This window comes from Lactuca virosa, chromosome 1 (genome assembly GCF_052849685.1).
Source record: "Lactuca virosa cultivar CGN04683 chromosome 1, Lactuca_virosa_CGN04683_v6, whole genome shotgun sequence".
NCBI lineage: Eukaryota > Viridiplantae > Streptophyta > Magnoliopsida > Asterales > Asteraceae > Lactuca > Lactuca virosa.
In genome coordinates, this window is record NC_136426.1 from 79865250 (window position 1) to 79888429 (window position 23180).

The 23180-nt window shown below is 33.1% G+C and overlaps 1 protein-coding gene across 1 annotated transcript; it reads left to right on the forward strand.

Annotated features, from left to right (window-relative positions):
- The first annotated feature begins 5205 nt into the window (after positions 1-5205).
- Positions 5206-6828, forward strand: LOC145148435 (vesicle-associated membrane protein 711-like). Its single transcript, XM_079075141.1, has 4 exons — positions 5206-5639; positions 5996-6186; positions 6294-6457; positions 6547-6828. Exons 1-4 carry the CDS (start codon positions 5423-5425, stop codon positions 6635-6637), a joined length of 663 nt encoding a protein of 220 aa, XP_078931267.1. The 5' UTR covers positions 5206-5422; the 3' UTR covers positions 6638-6828.
- The last annotated feature ends 16352 nt before the right edge of the window (positions 6829-23180 follow it).

Sequence of the window (23180 nt, forward strand, 5' to 3'; positions counted from 1 at the left end):
CCAAAATAAGAAATGTCCTAAAAGTAGATGTTACATCCCACCTAACACCTTATCAAACTACTATAAATAAACGTTAAAATCATAAGGTGATTCACATCCATTTCCTATATCTTTGTTAAGAAAAAATGTCTCATCTAAGAAGTCTAAGAAAAGGGAAACCAGTTGCAATCTCCTTTAATACTAGAAAATGTTGTTATCATTATGAAGACAAAAATTTTCATTGTTCAATGTTTAAACCATTCCCTAATGTCCAATTATATCTTGAAGCTCTGTTGAGATATGAGGAAGACTAACAGAGTGTTTGGGATTTTATTTTGAAACTCAAAAGAATTTTTAGGCAAAATAACTTATTGACTTATGGTTGTAGGTAAATGAGTTTTTAAAAGAGTATCTGTATTAGTTTTTGTGGTGGGAAAAGTCAGTAAGTCAATAAGTAAAAAGATGTTTGTCTTAACTTATAGATTTTTGAAGGGATATTTTAGCTTTTACAATCCAAAAAATCATTATGAGTTTTGAAAAGTTAAAATTCCTATCTTATTGAAATCTCATTTTTAAAGGGTTGATGAAAAGTTATTTTAAAAATCATTTTCATATTCTCAAACATTTTTTTTTAACTTATTGACTTTTCAAATAGCTAATAAGTCAATAAGTTGTTTTTAAATGAAATCTTAAACACCTTTTAAGAGAGAGGTCAAAAAAGGTGTTACAAAATCACGACAAATAGAGATGCTCTCGTACTAGAGATCCACAAAAAAGAAATAGGTTACTGTTATGAAGAAAGAAATAAAATTCACGGAAAAGTGAATATCTTATGCAAATATATAGAGTTTTGAACTTCTCGAGATTAACCATATTGAAAATGATATTAGAACTAAGAAAAGATTTATTATGCTAAAAATCATTGTATCCATTATAAATTTTGGAATTATAGAATTTGTTAAACATTTGTTTTAATATGTAAGAAAATCTATGTTTCACAAGAATAATTTCACAAGAAAAGGATAAAGGCAAGATAAATGATTGAGAGTAAACTAGAAGACCTTTATGCCAATGTATGGGATTATTTATGCAAACTTTTGAGGTCTAACCCAACTAATACATGCAAATTTGATGTTAGTGTTAAGAAGGATTATTTTCAAAGGTTTTATGTTTGTTTCAAGGAAATAAGGGATGTGTGGAATAAAGTTTGTATACATTTAATAAGACTAGATGATTGTTTCTTAAAGGTTCAAGTTAAAGGTAAACTTTTGACTGTTATCATAAGAGAAACCGAGAATCATATTTATCCAATAACATGTGTTGTAGTAGGCATGGAAGACAAATCATTTGGACTAGTTTTGGAACTTTTGGTTGAAGACATAGGAATTGATGTTGTAAGGGGGCTAATGGTCATTTCAAACCAACATAGTGTAGGGATAGTTCTTTTGTTTATTAATTTGTATGCACTTATCTAACAAATCAACCAATTGACCATTGTCTATATGTTTTAGGGTCTTTCTAAAAGTTGTGAAAGACATCATACCCAGTGGTGGATCCAAAACGAAATATAACCAGGGTTCATTATTGATAAAAAAAATACATACCAGTATAAAATTGTGAAATTAAAAAAAAGTTGGGTTATTTTCAGAAAAAAATATCAATAGGGATATTTGATTTAAAAGTGGGTGCTAAATGTGGTGGGACCCACCTCTTAGTGGGGCCATGCACCCCACTTAAAGTGGCTGCCTCAGCTACTGAATTCATACCTCATGTTGAACATAGGTAATATGCACGACACATTTATGAAAACTTCAAGAATGCATACATTGGTTTAGAGCTAAAAACATGTTTTAGGTTGCTGCAACAAGTATCATACATGTAAATTTCTTGCTTAAGATGGATTTGTGAAGATATGGAAAATGACATTTGTGAGTGTTGTTGGAAATTAGGGTTTGTGGTGGAGATCTGGATACCAACTTGGATCGTGATATCACTTTCCGAACTGATATTTCTACCCTATGCCTGGGTTACAAGAAATTCAGCCTAGGATAATCCAAGTGGACACTTACGTTTCTAGGCACAGAAAACGTAAGCCAATATGCTAGAGGATTATGTGAAAGTATGATGAAAAACGAGAGCTTAAGATCGTAACCCTCTTCTGTAGAGGAAGAGTTGTTTATATATTAAACAAGATTAGGGTTTCATTAGGGTTGGGCCGTCATTAGTTGCTTTGGAAGCAAGTAATATTAATCCATATTTAATGAGGATTTAAGGTTACCAAAACTAACGAGTTTCGTTAGTTTTGCCATAATCACCCTCAAGAAATTGAATTTTCCACTATGTTCCCATATGTAAATCCGGATTTAATGAGGAGCGGGACCCCAGTCAGGGGCTCTGCCCCTTGGACCCCGCTAGGGGCGCTACCCCTAGACTCGGCCAAAGGGGCGCTGCCCCTTTGGAAACCCCGGACCCAGGGGCGCTGCCCCCGGACCCCCAACTAGTCGTCGAACCGGCTCCTAATCCGATCTTATACATGCGTGCAGTCCGCACAACCCCGTACATATATATTAGAGTACAAATTATGAAACCCCTTAGCTCACATGTTAGTTCCAATTACTTAAAATGACATGGTGACACTAAAATCACCAACAAGTGTTTTAATTTCATAATCATTGATTATAGAAAAAAAAACTTTGCTTTAGCATGCTTGAAGAAATGAGAATTTACATGATTGACAAGTTTCATCACATGCCAGATAAACCTATAAATGGAGTTCTAACATTTGTCCAGTCATTATGAAGAAAATGGACTTTAGAAGGAAAATAAGGTATGACTATTTAGGTTATAAATCTCCAATTAAGTGATATTAAAGACTTAACTTTACCTTTGTTATGGTTAATTACAAATGCAAGTATTGGAAATTGATTGTTGGCAGAAGGTTATTTTTGAAATAAGGTATGGTTATTCATCTTACAAAGTGGACTAGGATGACTACTATTGCACTTGTCATCTTTGGGAATTTCCGGATGTAGATTGAGTTCATGCACAAGCTGCCAATATTTACATCCACTTGAATCCACAAGATTTTAATAGTCCTTGTTAAACAGAGGACAAACTTATAGATGCTTATAGGACTAACATTTTACATGTTAATGGAAGCATCATATAGACTCACCCTAAATATATTAAACCATTACATCCATTGATTAGGAGGATGAATGGAAGGCTTTAAACCTAAAGAAGAAGACATGTTGCCGTATATTTACGTATGTCAGTATGTCATCCTGGTAGATAATTTGTAGTTTTCTCGATAAATATTTTTTACTCATACCTACTTAAAAGTACAAAAATATGTTTGTTGTGTTCCTAAGTACCAATTATAAACTCTAGATACTTATAGGACTAACATTTTACATGTTAATGGAAGCAACATGTAGGGGCGGACGCAGAATTTTACAGTAGGGGTTGTACGGGAGAGTTAGGGGTTGCACGGTAGTAGAAAAAATAAAAATTTTGAAAATTTTTGAAAATTTTTCGACTGCGTCCAGAAAAGTTAGGGGTTGCCGGTGCCACCGTGGACCACCTCTAGGTCCGCCCCTGCTAACATGTGGCCTCATCGTGAGTATACTAAAACATTACATCCATTGACTTAAAAACATGTTAGTGTAAATTTAGGTATCCCATAGACAATTGTAGTTTTCTTGATAAATTTTTTTGAAGCATACACCAGTTAAAGTACAAAAATGTGTTTGGTGTGTACGTAAGCACCAATTATAAATTATAAATGTGATTACTTTAAAGATTCAGTTATTTAAAAATTATTCAAGTTAATGAATAAACATGTATCGGCTATATAATTTTAATAAAATTTTGGCTTCCAAAGAAAAAAAAATCTTTATAATTTCTCCTTATATTTTCTATTTGGTGTTCAAAAATGAATTAAACTTGCCAAACATTAAACAAGAATCATAACATTATTTACCTTATTTAAAGTATTTTCGGTAGTAATTTTTTATAAAACTTTTTATTATTTGAATAGACATACCTCCGTTTCCTTCCAAAATCCAAAGTCCACCATTTAGGCATTTACTCATTTTCCTTCCAAATTTTCAATATTACATTTTTTTCAACAATGTCATCTTATAAAAGTACAAAAGGGTTGGTTAAAACTTAAAAGAGACATTCATTTACAATATAAACACCCTACTTAGTTTTTGAAGTATTTTTATTGGTTGAAATTACATTGTTTTCTGAAAAAAAATTAATTATAAATACTTAATTATAGATTGAATTTTAATAAATGTATCCATAAGATTAGGAGTATCAATTTAGCAACACGCACCCAAGTAAATCGTTGGTTTCAATGGAAGAATAAGGTAAGTGAGGCCTAAATATTTTAATTAAATAAATAAAGAAATAATAAAAACAAAAAATATATATATAAAATAATATTCAATAAGGGTTAATAATAAGGGAAAAGTGAATATACATTACAGCCCCATCTAAGCTTGGTACTAAATCTTATGAAAATACGTTGTTTTGCTATATAAAGATTGCGATTAAGGGATTTACGATTAACACTTGAAGATGTGGATTCATAATCTACGACCTTCGTGACAGTGGAAAACAATATTGTTCACTGAGGTGAAATAATAAACGATAATGGAGGAAAGAAAGCAGGGATTGTAAAACGATAATGTAGGAAATAAATGTTATCGGGGACAATATATTTACCAAGTGAAAACCAAATCGAATATAATTACTAAGTTAAAACGAAATATTTTAGATGTTTAGTATCTAAGCTTAGGTGTGACTGTAATGTATATATTCCCTATCCCCTAATAATAATCGGTTCATTGGATAACAAAACCGTACGAAAGAGCTTCTAGCCCAGCGGTATCCGGTGTTGCCCTCCCTCCTTGAGGTTGAGGGTTCAAGTCTTGTCGTGGACATAAGTGGATTTAATGTGTAGTTTAAAAGTAAGTTAGATTTGCCGTTTAAAAAAAATTAACAAAATCGTGACAAAAAAAATTACAAAAATAGGCCAAGTTAGAAGATTTAAGAACCAAAAACACAATTTACCACCCTATGGACCAATGTAATTTAGTGTAAAAGCAAAGTTTACCATTTCTTGTATTTGGGCCTACTTTTTACGTTTTGAAAAAAAAAATTAAGCAGTTAGATTGATTTGCAGGCTATAGGGATTTGACTAGGTTCATAAAGCTCGGAACCGAAGATGGATGCCAACCATGGAAGGGTCCCAACGGAGAAAAACCAATATTTACATGTTGAAACCCTAGCTTTCGTCTACTTCCGATCCCCTCCCACCCTCTCCAAATCCATTTCATAACAATCTAATTCCTCCCAAAAGCCCTAATTTTTCTCTCGGTTACAGTTGGATCATTGTTTAGATCGAGAGGAGAGTTAGGGCTATTGACGGAGAATGACAATTCTTTACGCATTGGTGGCGAGAGGATCTGTGGCGTTGGCGGAATTCAATAGCTCGCAGACGAACGCGAGCACGATTGCGAGGCAAGTTCTCGAGAAAATCCCGGGAAATAATGATCTGAACGTTTCGTACTCGCAAGATCGGTATATTTTCCATGTTAAGCGTACTGATGGGCTCACGGTTCTCTGTATGGCCGACGACGTCGCCGGAAGTAAGCTAAACATCATCCTCTTAGAATTCATATGTTTTTTTTTCGTTCAATTTAAAGTCATGCAATTGTTCCGGAATTGTTAGTTGCGCGTGTAAATTGAATTTCTTCCATAGATCTTTGATCATAGAAAATTATGTTACAAAAGTTGGAATTTTAAAATTCAGGATTTTGCGTTAACTGAATTGCTCCTATATAGGGAATTGAAAAGGAAGTTGAAATTAAATAATCTTGGGTAATTTAAACTTCTCAAAGTAACATTGTTGAACACTCTAATTGTTGTTTGGTTTTTGCTTGAATTAGCCACTTGATGATTTGCAGAATATGGACAAAGTATCTGATACATTATTATTTTGCAGGAAGGATTCCTTTTGCTTTTCTTGAAGACATTCATCAAAAATTTGTGAGGACTTATGGTCGAGCAGTATTATCAGCCCAGGCTTATGGCATGAATGATGAATTTTCAAGGGTTCTTAACCAACAAATGGAGTATTACTCAAATGATCCTAATGCAGATAGGATAAACCGTATAAAAGGTGAAATGAGCCAGGTCAGCAGCTTCTTCTTCTTCTTCTACAATTACAAATCATACATTTTTAATTAATCATTTCTTCATATATTTCAGATTACAATTGTTGATTATGGTTTTGTAAACAGGTGCGCACAGTCATGATACAGAACATTGACAAAGTTCTAGAGAGAGGTGATCGATTGGAGCTACTTGTTGATAAAACTGCCACTATGCAAAGTAATACTTTTCGCTTTAAAAAGCAATCTAGAAAATTCAGGAACTCAATTTGGTGGAGAAATGTCAAGCTCATGTAATTTCTCTTTCTATCATCAACTTCTATATTACAATTACTTTATTGAATTGCTAACTTAATGTTGGATTTCTAAATCCAAATTGCAGGTTTGCTTTGATATTTCTTCTACTGGTGGTGGTATATGTTGTGGTTGCATTTGCTTGCCATGGGCTTACACTTCCTGCTTGTTTAACGTAAACAACTTTTTCTACTAAAAAAGGAGATATGGGTTACATTAAGGAACTTAAGATTTAGGCTCCTGAACTGAAACTGGATCAAAGTTAGGTTTGTAGTTCAAATGAAATGATTGCTTTGACAACCTGTATCGAGTTTTTAATCATGTGAATGTTCTTCTTGGTGTTTATAAGTGAAGATGCTCAATTTTTTCACCCTTTGAGAACTTTCTTGTATACATGCGTTGTCAAGTTAGTACGACGTATACATTCAAAGACGATTGCGTGACTATAATCTAAGTACGCACATTCAGGAAAGCTAGACTCCACCAAAAGCTTCTTTCTGGTGAAGTGCCATAACGCCTTGAAAACGGATATGTAATAAAAATTAAATTTGTAAAATGAAATCTAAATATAGACTAGAAACTTTCGGAATTACATATTTTGGTGATATTTTCTAATGAGACAAGCAATGAATACTATTCATTGAAATCGATGATTTATGACGATTACAATTAACGGTGGATACATTTATAGTATCAATTATAGTAAAAAAAAAAAAAGATATGATTTATTAAAATCAAGCCATTTTGAACATACTTAATCTTTAAGGTGTGGCAGAGTTTTTATCGCCGACATTTCTATGTGAGACCTATTGCCGACGGTAAACACCGCCTCTCACTCAATATTTCACCATCCGTAATCTTCAACGGTGAATGTTCATTGACGACATTCTCTCTTTCTCTTTTCCGTTTACCTTCTTTTTTATCTTCTCTTTACAGATGACATCATCCCTTAATATATAATTTCATCGGCAAATAATTGATTGTTGAAAAAGAAATCTAGATGGTATGTGATGCCAATGGCACCACACCGTGCAACCTTAGAAACTTATATTTAAGTATTATGACCTATGAAGTAAAAAACTTATAACATTATAAAGAAAACTAATTTTTGAGACCGGAAATTTACCGTGTCTAAACTCTAATATATGTCAGTTTGAGACAAATTTACATCACAATCAGTGGCGGAACTAAAAAGTTTTGCTAGGGGTAGCACAAAAAATCTCCATAAAAGTAGTAAGATGTTTTTTTTATTGCGGTTTTATTAGTTATAACAAACAAACGTAAAAGTCTTACATTATAAAGTTGACTTCTTCGTTTACCTATTTTCGAAAGCACTCTATCACTCGTTCGATCTTAACATTTATAAATAGTTCTTTTCCAACAGTAAAAATCAAAACATTGTTCAAAAAATCATCACTCATTTTATCAGAACTTCATTGCGGAAAAACGTTTTTCAACGGTTGCAGTTGTGAAGACAAAACCGAAGTCAATTTAAAAAATATAACATTCATTTAGAGATTTAAAAATCATCACCGATTTCCAATGGAACCCTACAAACACAATTAAAAATTTACTATTGAAGATTTAAACTTAATTTCACCGATAACATAAAAAGTAAACAAGTAATTAGTGAATTTTAAGTTTACAAATTAAACGACTAAATTAAAATAAAGTAATAAAACATTAAAAATCAATGTAAATAAATAATACTTTTTTTATTCTTACTAGTGGAAAAAAGAGAAGCGAATTAGCCAAGTAAATGTGAATGCGGGAGAACCTAAAAAAAAGCCACGAAGTGAAGCAGGGAACAGGAAAAAAAACAAATTTCTTTTCCTTCGATTATTTTACTGCTGACCTTTGATTATTTTGCTGCTGACCTTGGGCTACTAAATGGTTAAATAGATTTTTAATTTAACCTCTATGGAGCACACTTGATTTTCCCCATGCATACCTTATAAAATGTCTAAAAAATTCAATTTTTCTTTATATGTGGGGAGTAAATAAGGGGTAGCATGTGCTATCATTACCAACACACTAGACGAATTACCGCGCGTTGCGCGATATAGGTTAAAAATTTATTGTTAGAATATAGTTTTCAAACACCTTTTAGTTAATTCGATTCATTAATTTAGTTTCTTTTATAATTATTATATTTAATATTTTCCTTTTAACTATGTTAAAAAATATATATTGAATTTTTTTTAAACATTATTTGATATTTTACTTTAGGTTTTAAATTTTACACTAAATTTTTAAGCTTATTTGATAAGTTAATGTAGGTTATTTATTTAATTATATATTGAAGTTAACAAATTAAGTATATCATATTGGTAAGTCACAAATTCTTCTATTTATGATAATGTTTACAACTAAAAGCATATTTAAGTTAATAAATTAAGCATATTGTATGGAAATATGAAAAGTTTGGAGTTTCAAATGAATGTTGTGAAAGAAAAAATGCTTCCTTTATAATATACTAGACGAATGCCCGCGCGTTGCGCAGAATGGCCTATATGGTTGAAATATGTCTTTTTAACTATAACAATAACGTTGTTGTTAAATTTGATATAATAATTTGTATACTAAATTGATATAATATATTGATTATTTTGAATTATATGATAATATATACATATATTATAATTGTATAATAATAACCGTTTGAATGACTTCTGCGCGTGAGTTACTCATGAATAAAATTAAATATAATATATGGTTTAATGTTATTTACAGTTGTTATTGTTAATTAATTTTTTAAAATTTATTTTTTTAACGTTTTAAATTCTATCATTATAATTATTTAAAACATCAAACACTGTTTTTTGATTTTAAAGGTAACAATATAATCATTTATATAGAGTTATTTTTAACTGTTGTTATTTTAACTTATTTTATACTACTTATTTGAAAACTTTTACCGATTATAAAAATATATTTAGGAAATATTTTAGTTAAATTGATATTACAATTTAGTTTTTGCATTTAACACTATAATTTACCACTTTTATCTATTCACAAAATATTCATTGGGTTTTTTATGTGGAACTGAAATTTATATTTAAGTTGATACTGTAATGTTATATTTAAATTAACAATTTAAGTATTTTGTCCAAACTGTTCAAAAGTTATATTTTTAAACTGATAATGGTTTACATACAACAATATATTAAATATAATAAATTAAGTATAATATGATAGAAGTTAAAGTCATAACTTTATAAGTAGAAGTAAATATATTATTTTATTATTGAAATTTAGTTTATTTATGGTTACACTTTATATTTGATATTTATTTAACCTCATTTACCAAATTATAATCAGTATTAGAAAGAAACTACAATTTACCATTTTTAAATATTACAAAATATTCTTTGGGTTGTTTAAGTTAAACTAAAAATTATATTTAAGTTGATATTGTAATATTATATTATTTAAATTAATAATTTAAGTATTTTATACAAATTGTTCAAAAGTTGTAAGCTTTAAAATGATAATGTTTTATATCCAACAATAAATTAAAATTATTAAGTTAAGTATAATATGTTAAAAGTTAAAAAACATAACTTTATATGTAGAAGTAAAGATATTTTTTTAATATTGAAATTTAGTTTGTATATGATTACACTTTAGGTATGATATTTATTTAACCTTATTAACCAGCATATAATCATTATTTGAAAGAAATTGAAAATTCATGGGAGTTTAAATGAATGTGGGGAAAGGAATAATGCATGGGAGTTTCAAATGAATATGATGAAAGGAAAGACCTATATAGTTGAAATCTTTACAAATATATGTTTTTTTTTTAAATATAACAATAACGTTGTTGTTTAAGTTAAACTAAAATTTATATTTAAGTTGACCTATAATGTTATATTTAAATTAATAATTTAAGTATTTTATACAAAATTTTCAAAATTTGAAACTTTAAAATGATAATGGTTTACATCCAACCATATATTAAAACTAATATGTTAAAAGTTAAAAAAACATAACTTTATAAGTAGAAGTAAAGATATTTTTTTAATATTGAAATTTAGTTTAAATATGATTAGACTTTAGGTTTGATATTTTGTTTAACCTTATTAACCAACTTATAATCATTATTAGAAAGAAATTGAAAAGTGATGAGAGTTTCAAATGAATGTGGTGAAAGGAAAAATGCATGGGAGTTTCAAATGCATGAGGTGCTTAGAAAAATGCCTCCTTATACGCAAAATGTGGGTAAATATTTTTTGATTTACAAATATTTTATACTAATAAAGAATTCAAAATAATTATTCCGTTAATATAGATGTATGTAGTCTTATTAAAGGTAATATTTAAAATTATATTTCAAAATTAATACTCCACACTTAATTAATAATAGTATATTGTAATATAATGCCACACACATTTTAATACATGTTTAATGTAATGCAACTAATGAATATTTAAACTGTTGGATTTATCTCTCGAAAATTGAATATATTTAGTCTTTGAAATATAAGCTTCATGGAGTGGCTTAAATTTTTAATGTGATTATCATTATCTCATATGAATTCTCATTGATTATGTGTGATTAATTATTTAGAAGGTGAAAAGGTGTGGGGTTTCAAATGTATGAGATGTTAGCAAATTCTTGTGGGGGTTTCAAATACATGAGAATCAAGGGAAAATGCAAGCTTTATAAGTATAGAAGATTATGATTAGTTCAGCGGGTGATCACAATGTAGATAAAAATTAAAAAGTTTCAATGATATATTTAGATTTATATTGAACATATGTAACAAAATCTATGATTGCAAACTTAAAATAAGACAGTCTAAAGTAAATACATAGAAAAAAAATAAATCAAACATTAATATGTTAGTGATAGAGAATTGAAACGTAACAAACGTCTATGTAATAAATCATAACATTAAACTGATATAAAAAAAAAAAAAAATTAGAATACATATACAAAAAATAAAGTTGGAAGAAAATTATAATTTTTTTTGAGCAAAGTTCATAAAAAAAATTAAAAATTAGGCAAAAGAAAAAAAAAGGATATATATTCACTTCATAAAAAAACGGACTACAAAATGAAAAACAAAAGTATGTTAGGGACCCAATTGGTAGTACAATTAAAATGATGAGTCAAAACTGAAAAAATTAAATAGGTTAGGAGTGGGGAGAGGTTGTAAACAAAGAAAAAAAACAACAACAAAGAATACAAAATAAACACAAGTATGTTAGGGACCAATTGGTTGGTAGTAAAATTAAAATGATGAGTCAAAACTGGAAAAATAAAATAGATAGGAGTGGGGCAGAGGTTGTAATAAAAAAAAAGCGTCTAAACCTACACCAACTAATTACACTAACAAAAGACTTACCACTAAGGGGCAATCCATAATGGGGTTCAGTAAAGGTTGAATAGTATATAATTGAATATAATATTAAAGAGAAGATGAAGTTGCATGCTCATTGAATTGAAGGCATCATAGCATTTATAATGTAAAATCATGAAGGATTTAAGAAATTATGAGATCTCTTGTTGGTATTAAGAGTTGAATGGATAGTGGATGCCCTAAGTTAGAGTAGTTTGATTGTACATTCAACATCAATTATTAGTTATAAAGTTCAAATATATTATTAAACTAATAAAACAATATTCAAGCCAACATTTGTAATCGTCACGTACACTAATATAATATCACAAATAGAGAAATCAAAATTACAATAGAAAATTCACAATCCATTCAACATTTTTCAAAATAAAGACAATCATTGTCTCCAAATGGTATGTCTAAGTCACATTTAGGATCACAAAAAAGATTCGAATTTTTTTTTAATATAAATTTGAAATGTGCATATACACGTCTCAATGTTCATACATATGTATATATTCACATTTTGTACTTTTTTTGTAATTTTTTCAAAACCAACATAACAATGAGACTATGCCAACATTTTAAAAAATCATAACTTCAAAACTTAAAAAAACACAAAAAATAAAAATAAATAAATATGCATATATACATATTTGATACATATTCAAATGTGCATACATGTATATTCAAATATGCATATATATACATCTCAAAAAAAAATCGTCATTTTTTAACTTGGATCTATCTTAAACATTTAATTTTGAACAGATTGGTAGTGTTGGTTTTGAAAAATGTTGGTCGGATTAAGGGTTTTCGGGTTCTCACGAATATTTGAGTTATCATATATATATATATATATATATATATATATATATATATATATATATATATATATATATATATATACACACACACATAGTAGTTGTTTACTCATGCTAAACGACGGATACGAATAATTATTATAAGGAAATCTCCAGAAAAGTTCTTATATTTTATACTAACTTACAAAAAAGTCCAAAACTAAAATTCGTTTACCAAAAAACATGAATTATCGGTAAAACTCACGATGTAACCCCTTTTTCTAGGTCCAATTATTTTAATATAATTTACTAGTAAGTTCCAAACTAAAATAAGTGATGATTTAACCTTTTTCTCCATGTAACATACATATTACCCGATCTCATTGCTGACTTGGACGTCTAGTCATTAAATGAGCTGGTGAGATGGATATGTTGAGTTATATAATGTTATGTTTACCATAAAACTTGATATCCTGATGTATTGTATATTTTTTGGAATATAAAATGCATCCAACGAAGACTGTAATAATTACATAAATTAGTAACAACTTTGTCCTTTTTAAGTGTATAAGAAATTTCAAAATGTCTAACTAATCTTATGTAACCCATTATATCTATCTCATTAGCTCATTCCCACCATTTTTCTCGGAAACACACATTTTACCGGTTTCATTGCTAACATAGATACATAATCATAAATGAGCCGATGAGATGGTGTAACACTCTAAATTTTCAAACAAATTTTTAATTTTTAAAATCACATAAAACTCCAAGTCAAATTTCTCAAAAACCACAATGTATAAGTTATCAAAAGACAAGTCAACAATTGTTTGATAATATCCCTGAATCCTCAAAACCTAAACTCCAACTCGTGTGTACAATCAAGCGGGCGCCTTCCCGCGATCCTGAGAAGTACTTGAAACACATATCACACAATATTGTAAGCACGAAGCTTAGTGAGTTCCCCAAAATACCATACACAAATAATTAGCCTCTCATGGCTAAATCTCAATAAGGACCCTTCGGTGATGTGTCTCAGTGTGGACCCTCCGGTCTCACAGCTTGGATCGAACCCTCCAGTCTGGTATCTTAGTGAGGACACTCCGGTCTCACAGCTCGGTTTGGACCCTCCAGTCCTAACTCAATAAAACACAGATATAATATACAACATAAATCACACAGACAAAATGCATAATATCACATAACTCAGTATAAGCACATAAGACCCTTCAGTCAGTAACTCAAATAAGACCCTCCGGTCGATAACTCATATAAGACCCTTTGGTCATACAGTATTACCACTCAGGTAAGTATAGTGGGAAGACTCACCTCGTAAGCAAAGTAAATATGTCCTGTACTCAACAATCGGTCTCGACTCCGCCTACATATCATAACCATCTCTAATTAACACTTTGAAATAAACACTCTAAAGCTATTAAGCTAACCCCTTACTAACTCTTGGAAAAGGTGAAAAGACTATTTTACCCTTCCATGGTCTTCAATTCTATCACTTGACCAAACCCTAAAAGTGTACGGAAGTCAACACTCGAGTCAATAGTCCATGTTGACCCGACTCGTCGAGTGCACCTATGCGACTCGTCGAGTTCCTCCTGTTCTCAGAAAAATCAGGAAAACTCCAACTCAACTCGCCGAGTTGTAGCGCGTCCAGCCTATCGGGGGAAAACCCTAACCGACTCGTCGAGTTGGCTGATGCACTCGTTGAGTCACTCTAGTCAAATTCTCATTCAGACGATTCCAAGCAGAAATAATGTCCCAAACTCTAGATCTAGCCTCCCAAGGCCGAACTACCACGTAAAGCTGCAAGCTTTACGTCCATGCATGGCACCTAGGGCTCAAAATGCCAAAACAAAGCTCTATAGGAGGTTTAATGCTTGGAACTTGGCCAATAGCTTAATAAAGCATGGATCTTTGTGCTCAAGGGACCTCATACAATCCAGATCTGAAGTTTCAACTTCATGGCATGCTCAAACAACCCAAAGGCTCAAAAATAATGCTAAGAATGGCCATAACTTCCTAGTGAAGATATCTAACAACTAAATGATCAAGGTGACGACTTTTTACCTCTAGATGGTTTCTACAACAGTGTAGATGTTGGATCTAAGGTCTCCTTCTTGTTCCAAGCCTCTTGCTCCTCAAGCTCCTTCAAGGATTTCACCACGATACACTCTCTTAACCTCTCTCTCTCTCTCTCTCTCTCTCTCTCTCACACACACACACACAAATGACACTAGCTCGTTTAGGGTTCTATCAGGGTGTTAAAGTGATATGGGAGGCGGAAATGAGGGCTTAAGGTCCTTTAAATACGGCACAAACCCTGAAAATTAGGGTTTTCTCACTTAGCACCTACTCGCCGAGTTGGGTCCACCGACTCGTCGAGTAGACTCTAAAACTCACGCATTCATCTCCATCTCTACTCGGCGAGTTGGGGCCTCCAACTCGTCGAGTTGCCCTAACAAAATGAATATAATATAATTAAATTTACCTGGGAGTCGGGATGTTACAGATGGATACCAAATTTTACGGTAAAACATAGAATTATATAACTCATCGTATCCATCTAATCAACTCATTTGATGACTAGACGTCCAAGTCAACAATGAAAGGGGTAAAATGTATGTTACATGGAAAAAATGGTAAAATCATCACTTAATTTTAGTTTATGACTTATCCGTAAATTATGGTAAAATAATGACACTTCAATAGAACCAGGTAAGTACTGAAATCGGTAAACTGGGAAAAGGGGTCAAATCGTCATTTTTACCGGTAATTCATATTTTTTCATAAACAAAATTTAGTTTGAGACTTTTCGTAAATTGAGGTAAAATATTAAGACTTTTTTATAGATTTTCCAAAATTATATGATAGAGAGAACGTATATTTGCATGTACGTATGTATGTGTATGAGTGTATCCATGAATTTCCGATTGTAAATATATGTGGAGCCCCATATTATTTGGAGATGATTGGTGAGAAAGTAAAGGAAAAACATGTTATTCATGCAATTAATGGATATCAAGTAAATTTGATAATATTGGCAGTTTCATCCACAGCAGTAAACCAATCTTGCCGTTTGATGAAGCCAAGTCCATGTTACTTGTTGAAGAGCATGGACTTCTCACCACCAGAACACCTCCACCATCGCATGACAATCATTCCTCATCGCATTAGATTCTTAATGTTACCAATTCAACGCCGAATCGAGGAGGGAGAACCCATTCCCGTCACAATCACCGTGGGGGTTCATACAATAACATTCACCGCCATCGCCCACCATCGTATTCCACCACCGTTTATCCTGCTGCCACCACCGGAACTCCAGTTGCCGATAACGCTACAACTGGTTCTTCATCTCACCGCTGTTGATCAATCAACCACATTAGTGGCCTTAAACACAACTTACCAGACCCCTGACTCTTCGTGGGACTTTAATCAGCAACAACCCAATTACCCTTGGAGTAGGCCCAACTCAAATAATGCTACTAGGCTTCTAGGAAACATGCCACATGCCAGAAAACTCAGCATAACATCCCACATGCTTTTCACCAATCCAACAATCCTGTTTAGCCCTCGTGGGCCTGGCTTAGCAGTTCGGATCAACTAAGTTCGCTTCCGAGCATATTTAGCACGATGACATTGAACGACCCATCAAATGGTGGATGGGTTATGGATATCGAGGCCACTGATCATGTTCATTCTGATTTAGGTATTATCAAATTTGTTTGTAATAATGCTTATACCCCTAACTCTATTTTTGTTGGTAACGGCTCTGCAATACATGACACGACCTCATGACACACCAATTTACCTTTTTCAAATTCATATCGTCCTTTACACTTGCAAAACGTCCTTATAACACCAAATATCATTAAAACCCTTATATTTGTACGTAAATTCACCACTCACAATAATTGTTCTATTGACTTTGATCCTTTTGGTTTTACTGTTCTTGATTATTAGACACGTCGACTTCTAATACGATGTGATAGCTTCGGTCCCCTCTACCCAGTCACTAGTTCCACAAGTCATGCATTCGTCTCCACTAATCCATCGCTTGGCATCAACGACTCGGTCACCCCAACAATCAAGTCTTGAAACATTTACTTTCTACCAATTCAATTTCTAGTAGTTCACCAAAAAATAATGTTATTTTTCAAGCTTTTCAACTTAGGAAACACACTAGACTTCTTTTTTATCTTTCTGATTATGTTGCTGCAGCACCTTTTGAAATTATTCATTCGGACTTGTGGACATCTCCTATTTCTAGTTTTGGTGGTTTGCAATATTATATTTTATTCCTTGATCATTACTCTCATTATCTATAGGTCTACCCTCTAAACAGAAATCAAAAGAATTAAAATTTTTTTTTTTACATTTTTCTAACATTATCAAAAACCAATTTGGAGGTACCATTAAACAATTTCAATGTGATAACGATCGTGAATATAATAATAAATCTTTCCATGACCCTTTTGTGTCCAATGACATCACTTTTCGTTTATCTTGTCCTCACACATCCCAATAAAATGGAAAGTCTGGACACATGATTCGCATCGTTCATAATATGGTTCGTACTATCCTTTTCCACTCACACTTACCGCCAACCTTTTGGCTAGAAGCCCTCCATATAGCCATTCACCTACTCAACATTCTACCATTCGTATCCATCTCAAATGACACTCCTCACTATCGTCTCATGTTGGATTAGTGTCTAAGCCCGTAACTATATTTAGTAAGTATTTGACCCGGTTGTGCATGGTCCTTTTGGGTTGCCTTCACCAGTACAACTTGACAGGGTGATTTATTAAGAGAGAGAGGTTATTATGGTTTATTAATATATTATATGAATAATATATTAAAAGATAAATCATATAGTTTAATTAATATTAGACAAGAATTAATTCTATGGCTAAAAGACATTAATTAAATAACGGGGACTTAAACTGTCAAATGTGTGATAGTTGAGTATTGGGCTGACAAGGCTTATGAACTAAGGCTTGGACGAAATTAGGGATGTGTCCATCCTAATTTCGGCCATAAGGCCTTATTCCAAAAGCTTCCTTGGATTGCTTAAGGCCTAAGCTGTCCATTAGGGGTTTGACTGAAACCCTAACAGCTCCAATATAAATAAGACCCCTAGGCATCCAATTTTCGGCCACTTGAAACCCTAGAGAGTTCCATAGCCGAAATTGTGCATCTCCCCTCTCTCCAATATCATCCTCTTGCTTGTGTGGTGTTTGTAAGCCATTAGAGGAGTGACACTTGTGACTCTAAGCTCCAGGACAAGAAGATTCAAGCCATCAAAGAAGAGGTAATCATCTAGATCTGATTTCTTATGTTGATTTCGACCTATGAATGCTAGATCTAGGGTTTATAAGTCTTGGATGAATTGCATGTACAATAGAGAAACCTAGATCCAAGCATTAGGGTTTGCATGAGCACATAGGATGTTCTTTTGGCTCAAACCCATCAGCGGTATCAGAGCCTTGATTGGTTTCTATTGTATTGATGCTTTGTGTTTTCATTCATGCTTGAAAATCGATTTTTTGGCTCCCTGACTAACAGACTCGGCGAGTCCCATAGTTGGCTCGACAAGTAGGATGAACTCGGCGAGTTCCATAGTGGGACTCGGCGAGTCGGGCCGTCAGACAGAGGGATTTTCGGGATTTTATGCCTATTTTGCTGTGGGATAATTACCAAATCGTTTTTAACTGATAAAATACGAATTTTATTAATATTGGGTGATTATCCTTGCCAAAATAAAAGATATTTTCAAATTAATTGATAAATTAATTTCTTATATGATAAATGCTAATTAATTGAATTTATTTGATCATTATCTTGCATAAAATTGGATTAGGTCAAATTTAGATAATCATTAAATTAAATGTTTGATTTAAATTATTTACTATTTGATCCTATGTAATTTTGAAAAGTTCAAAACATGCTCTCAAGTTTTGAAATTTAAAATTTTTAATTAAAAGTTTAATTTGAATTATTTAAAATTCAAACCCTAGAATTTTACAAGTTTAAAATTCAACATTATAGTTTATAATATTATAAGAATAATAATTATATATGTATAACTTAAATGCTAGTCTTACCGTTAGTAGGCCTCATTCACGAAGACGATCTATAAGGGGGGTATAAGGTTATGGCCTATAAAATGGCCGTTTAATGGGTGTCCACTCTCACCCACTGCTTCCTTGATTGGTGGAGGGTTGTTAGCCGAACGGGTAGGATAGGGCAAACCTTTCCTCATTAAAAGTATAATGAATTTATAAAGTAACTAAATGCTTTTTAAAAAATTCTCAATCTTAGTTACTTTAGGCAAAAGTGAACTGATGCAATTCCATGAAATTACACTTTGTACCCTTGCTAAGACGTTAATGGAGCGTGTGTGGTTAACAGGCACACTAATTGGGCTCTAAGCAAAGGTGGCAAAGGGTGACTCAATGTTTGTCATGGTTCGATGGAGCGTGTGTGGTTAACCGGCACATCAAATAGGTGACTGTAACATTGAGGGCACCATGTACATTTGCATGGTTATTCACACCCGCTTTGTGATCCTTGGCATCCCAGTCACAAACATGAGGGGCATATCGAGATTTAAACATGTCATTTAAAAGTTCAATGAATCTAAAAAGATCTAGGAGTTTTCAATACATTTAAAACTTAGCTTGAATTTGTTTTTCATGATGGAAATTAGTGAATCGTCATTCACTTACCTTCAAATTATTTACTTGTTAGATTACGACATCCTTCTTCTAATTTGTAAATAATGTTGTTGGATCCTAGCCCTAATTTCTCATTTGGGTGTTTAATTGGGGATTCGTTTTCTAATCAAACTTTGTTCTTTTTCCTTTTCAGATGCCAAACGTCAACAACAACGCTTATTGTTCAACTTCCTCTGGCCCGTTCTCGCTCATGAACTTGTGTGGGAGAGTGATCTTTGACGGGTCCAATTTCAATGATTGGATCCACAACATTCGAATGGTCACTCGTTACGAGGACAAAGAGTATGTCCTCGATGAGAAGCTAAAGGAAATCGACATTAACACTGCCTCTGCTGAAGAGATCGCGGCCTTTGAGGCCCATGAGCCTGATGCTACGAAAGTCCATTGCATCATGCTGGCGACTATGACTGCAGAACTCCAGAAGTCCTATGAGGACATGTACCCCTATGAGATGCATCAAGATCTGCTGGACCGGTACCACCAAAGCGCTAGGCAAGAAGGGTACGAGATCATCACTTCGATGATCACTACCAAAATGGGCAGTGGAGAGTCCCTTACCGCTCATCTGCAAAACATGCAGAGATATGTCGATGACCTGCTAAAGTTGAATGTGAACTTTGACGAAGAGCTGGCAATTGATATCATCCTTCATTCCTTGCCTCCCTGCTATAGCCAGTTCCGCATGACCTACCACATGAACAAGGAGGAGGTCTCCTTGAGCAAGCTTCAGGGCTTATTTGTGACATCCCCATTTTTACGGCCAGAAAAGACCGATTTTGTTTATGCTTTATAAAAATCAGAGTACCTCTTTTGATAAAAATGTTGCGGAATTTGTTCCCAGAAAAAAAACATGATAAATACATTATCAAAGCATTTCTGAAGAAATGTATTTTTATTCATTTTAAAATATTGGGATGTCATCGTCAATACAGAAACATAAGCATAAACAGAACTTACATTCATTATCACTAGTGATTTATATCTCCTTAATCCCTCAGTGTAATGTAACATCATATCGACACCTGTGATACAAATAAAATGAGTGGGTCAGGTTGGGAAACCTGGTGAGTACATAGGGTTTTCAACCCACAATAATATAATTATTATGTTAAACATCAAACAATCAACCCAATTATCCATCCCCATTATCTTCTTTACTCTTAAGGATCTACCCTAAGAATTAGCTATTCCTCATTCATTCATTCCTAAGGATCATCGTAAGGAATCGACATGAAATCCATCGTTGTCAGGGTTTACTCAACAGGCACTAAGTCTCATAGTCGCCAGGGTTTATACAACAGGGTACATCTGGTGAACACTTAGTTCAAAACATCTGGTGAACACATAGTTCAAAACATCTGGTGAACATGTAGTTCAAAATGTATGGTGAACACTTAGTTCAAAACATATGGTGAACACTTAGTTCAAAAATACCTAGTGAATACGTAGTTCAAATACACCTACAAGTTACGAGTCTGCTAGTGTTCCACTGGACCGTCTAGAATAGTCCGTGGTCGTCACCTATACTCCGCTAGATGACTAGATCATCAATAACATCGAGGCCTCTCATTATTTTATTTTATCACACAACAACTATTACATCTACCCATATTTTACCCAACACATTTTGTAGATATAAAATACATATACAGTTTAAATCATTTAAAACATGTATAAAATCGTTCATCCAACATAGATAGCAAGTATACAGATAATATGCACACATAGCACAGAATTTATATAAAATACTTCATATCTATGTGTAAGATGAAAGTAACTATGCACTCACTTGAAAAGGTGGTGATTCCGAACTCAGACAGCGCTTCGCTTCTTAAAAAAATAATTTCCTTCGACGAAACCTAGTATTATTACCACTAGAGTTTAGTCTATTATTCGCCGAGACTAATTAATAGTCTAGCTATTATTAATATTATATAAGCGTTAAACAATACTTATATAACCCATAATAATAGCCCAAGTACTTATTATAAGTTCCTAATAACGTTACTATAATTAAATAAAAGCTATATTAAAAATAGCGTAGGCGTAGGTCACTTACAACGAGTTTTATAGAAAATCGGGCTTTGCTTGGAGCAGCGTTCCCGAGCCGAAAATCTCTTCTTCTCGGAGCCTTCGAGCACTCCGGGGCTTCCGCCTCGTGCTAGGGAGGTTCCCTAGGCTTTTCGGGGGGTTTCGGGGCTAGAGAGAGGTTCTAGAGAGAGAGTAAAGAGAAGAAAAAATGGGAAAGGTGTGAAGAAAATGAGGGTGGCAGAGATTCTATTTATAGGGTGAAAAATGGCTGAACTTGGTGCCACATGTCACCATCTAGTGGCAAGACTTGGGGAGAAAGCAATGGCCAAGATTGTGCCACATCACCCATTTTCGCACAGCACACTTCCGACTTCTAAAATCCGTAACTTTCACATACGACCTCCGTTTTTGACGTTCTTTATATCCACGCATAGGTAAAAATAAGATCTACAACTTTCATTTTGACTCCGTCGGCTAATTCTCGACCGATCTTAAATTTAACAGTACGAAGAGATTATACTGTTAAATGTCCGCGTAAAATTCATAACTTCTACATACGGACTCTGTTTTCGTCTGTCTTTTTACCGTTGAGTTCCTATTAATGAGATCTTCAATTCTCATTTAGGCCGCATAGGCCAAAAGCCGCTCGATCTAAAATTCGAGTTTCGGGCTGTGCACTGCTAAGCCAAATCTTAGAAAATTCATAACTTCCTCATACGAAGTCAGATTTGGGCGTTCTTTTTTGTATGTTCTCGGTTTAACGTATACTACAACTTTTGTTTAGATTTATAAGGCTAAAAAGTCCTCCATCGTAAATTCACTATTTACGTCTCCCGGTGTCGTGCCGATTTTGCCATAAAACTTCGACGGACCATAACTTCTTTGTTATAACTCGGATTTCAACGTTCATTATATGTGCGGTACCCTTGAGACGTATTCTACAACTTGGTTAAGATTATTTATTCTAAATAATCTTTTGTCAAAAAGTCGTTTTCGACCCCTATTATCTCTAAATTGACTAGCCCGGATCTACGGGCGTTACATTATTGAGGACTGCTGAGAGCAAACTCAAGGACAAATCTGTTGCATCATCTCCAACTGCTTCTGCTGCCCCAATCCTGGAAATTGGGCAAGGGAAGGGTAAGAAGAGGAAGGCTCCCTCAAAGAACCACCATAAGGGAAAGTCCCAAAATGGCTCCTCTTCTAGTGGAACCAAGGTTAGTCCTGCTAAACCCAACTCTAACCCCAAGGAGGCAGAGTGCCACCACTGCCACGAAATAGGGCATTGGAAACGAAGCTGTCCGAAATATCTGCAAGACATCAAGGATGGAAAGATCAAGCTGTCCTACGCATGTATTTACACTATTAAATCTAATGATTCATCACATGCTATTTCTTGGGTTCTTGATACAGGATGTGGTTTTCACATTTGTTCTGATTTGTAGGGCCTAAGAAGAAATAGGGATATGGAGCATGGGAAGATAAATTTGATCATGGGGAACAGAAGATCGTCGCCTGTCACCAAGATCAGAGTTTACTCTTTAATGCTCAGTAGTGGATTAGGATTAGATTTCAGTAATTGTTTCTATTCGCCAGATATGGCAAGAAACATCATTTCATTTCATGGTTTGTATAGACAAGGTTTTGATATTCATTTGATAATGAAAAGGGTTCTATTAATCCTTATCTTAATGGTGTTTTCTATTTTGAAGCATTGCCTTGTAATGGAATATATGAAACTGTGATGGTTGTAGACAATTTAGGAAATGATGTGTTATGTATTGA

What these genes read in the sequence shown, in the direction of transcription:
- LOC145148435 (XM_079075141.1), top strand. Translation starts at nt 5,423, where the DNA reads ATGACAATTCTTTACGCATTGGTGGCGAGAGGATCTGTGGCGTTGGCG. An exon ending in GGCCGACGACGTCGCCGGAA is followed by an intron (nt 5,640 to 5,995) that starts GTAAGCTAAACA and finishes ATTATTTTGCAG; the next exon opens with GAAGGATTCCTTTTGCTTTT. An exon ending in TGGAGAAATGTCAAGCTCAT is followed by an intron (nt 6,458 to 6,546) that starts GTAATTTCTCTT and finishes TCCAAATTGCAG; the next exon opens with GTTTGCTTTGATATTTCTTC.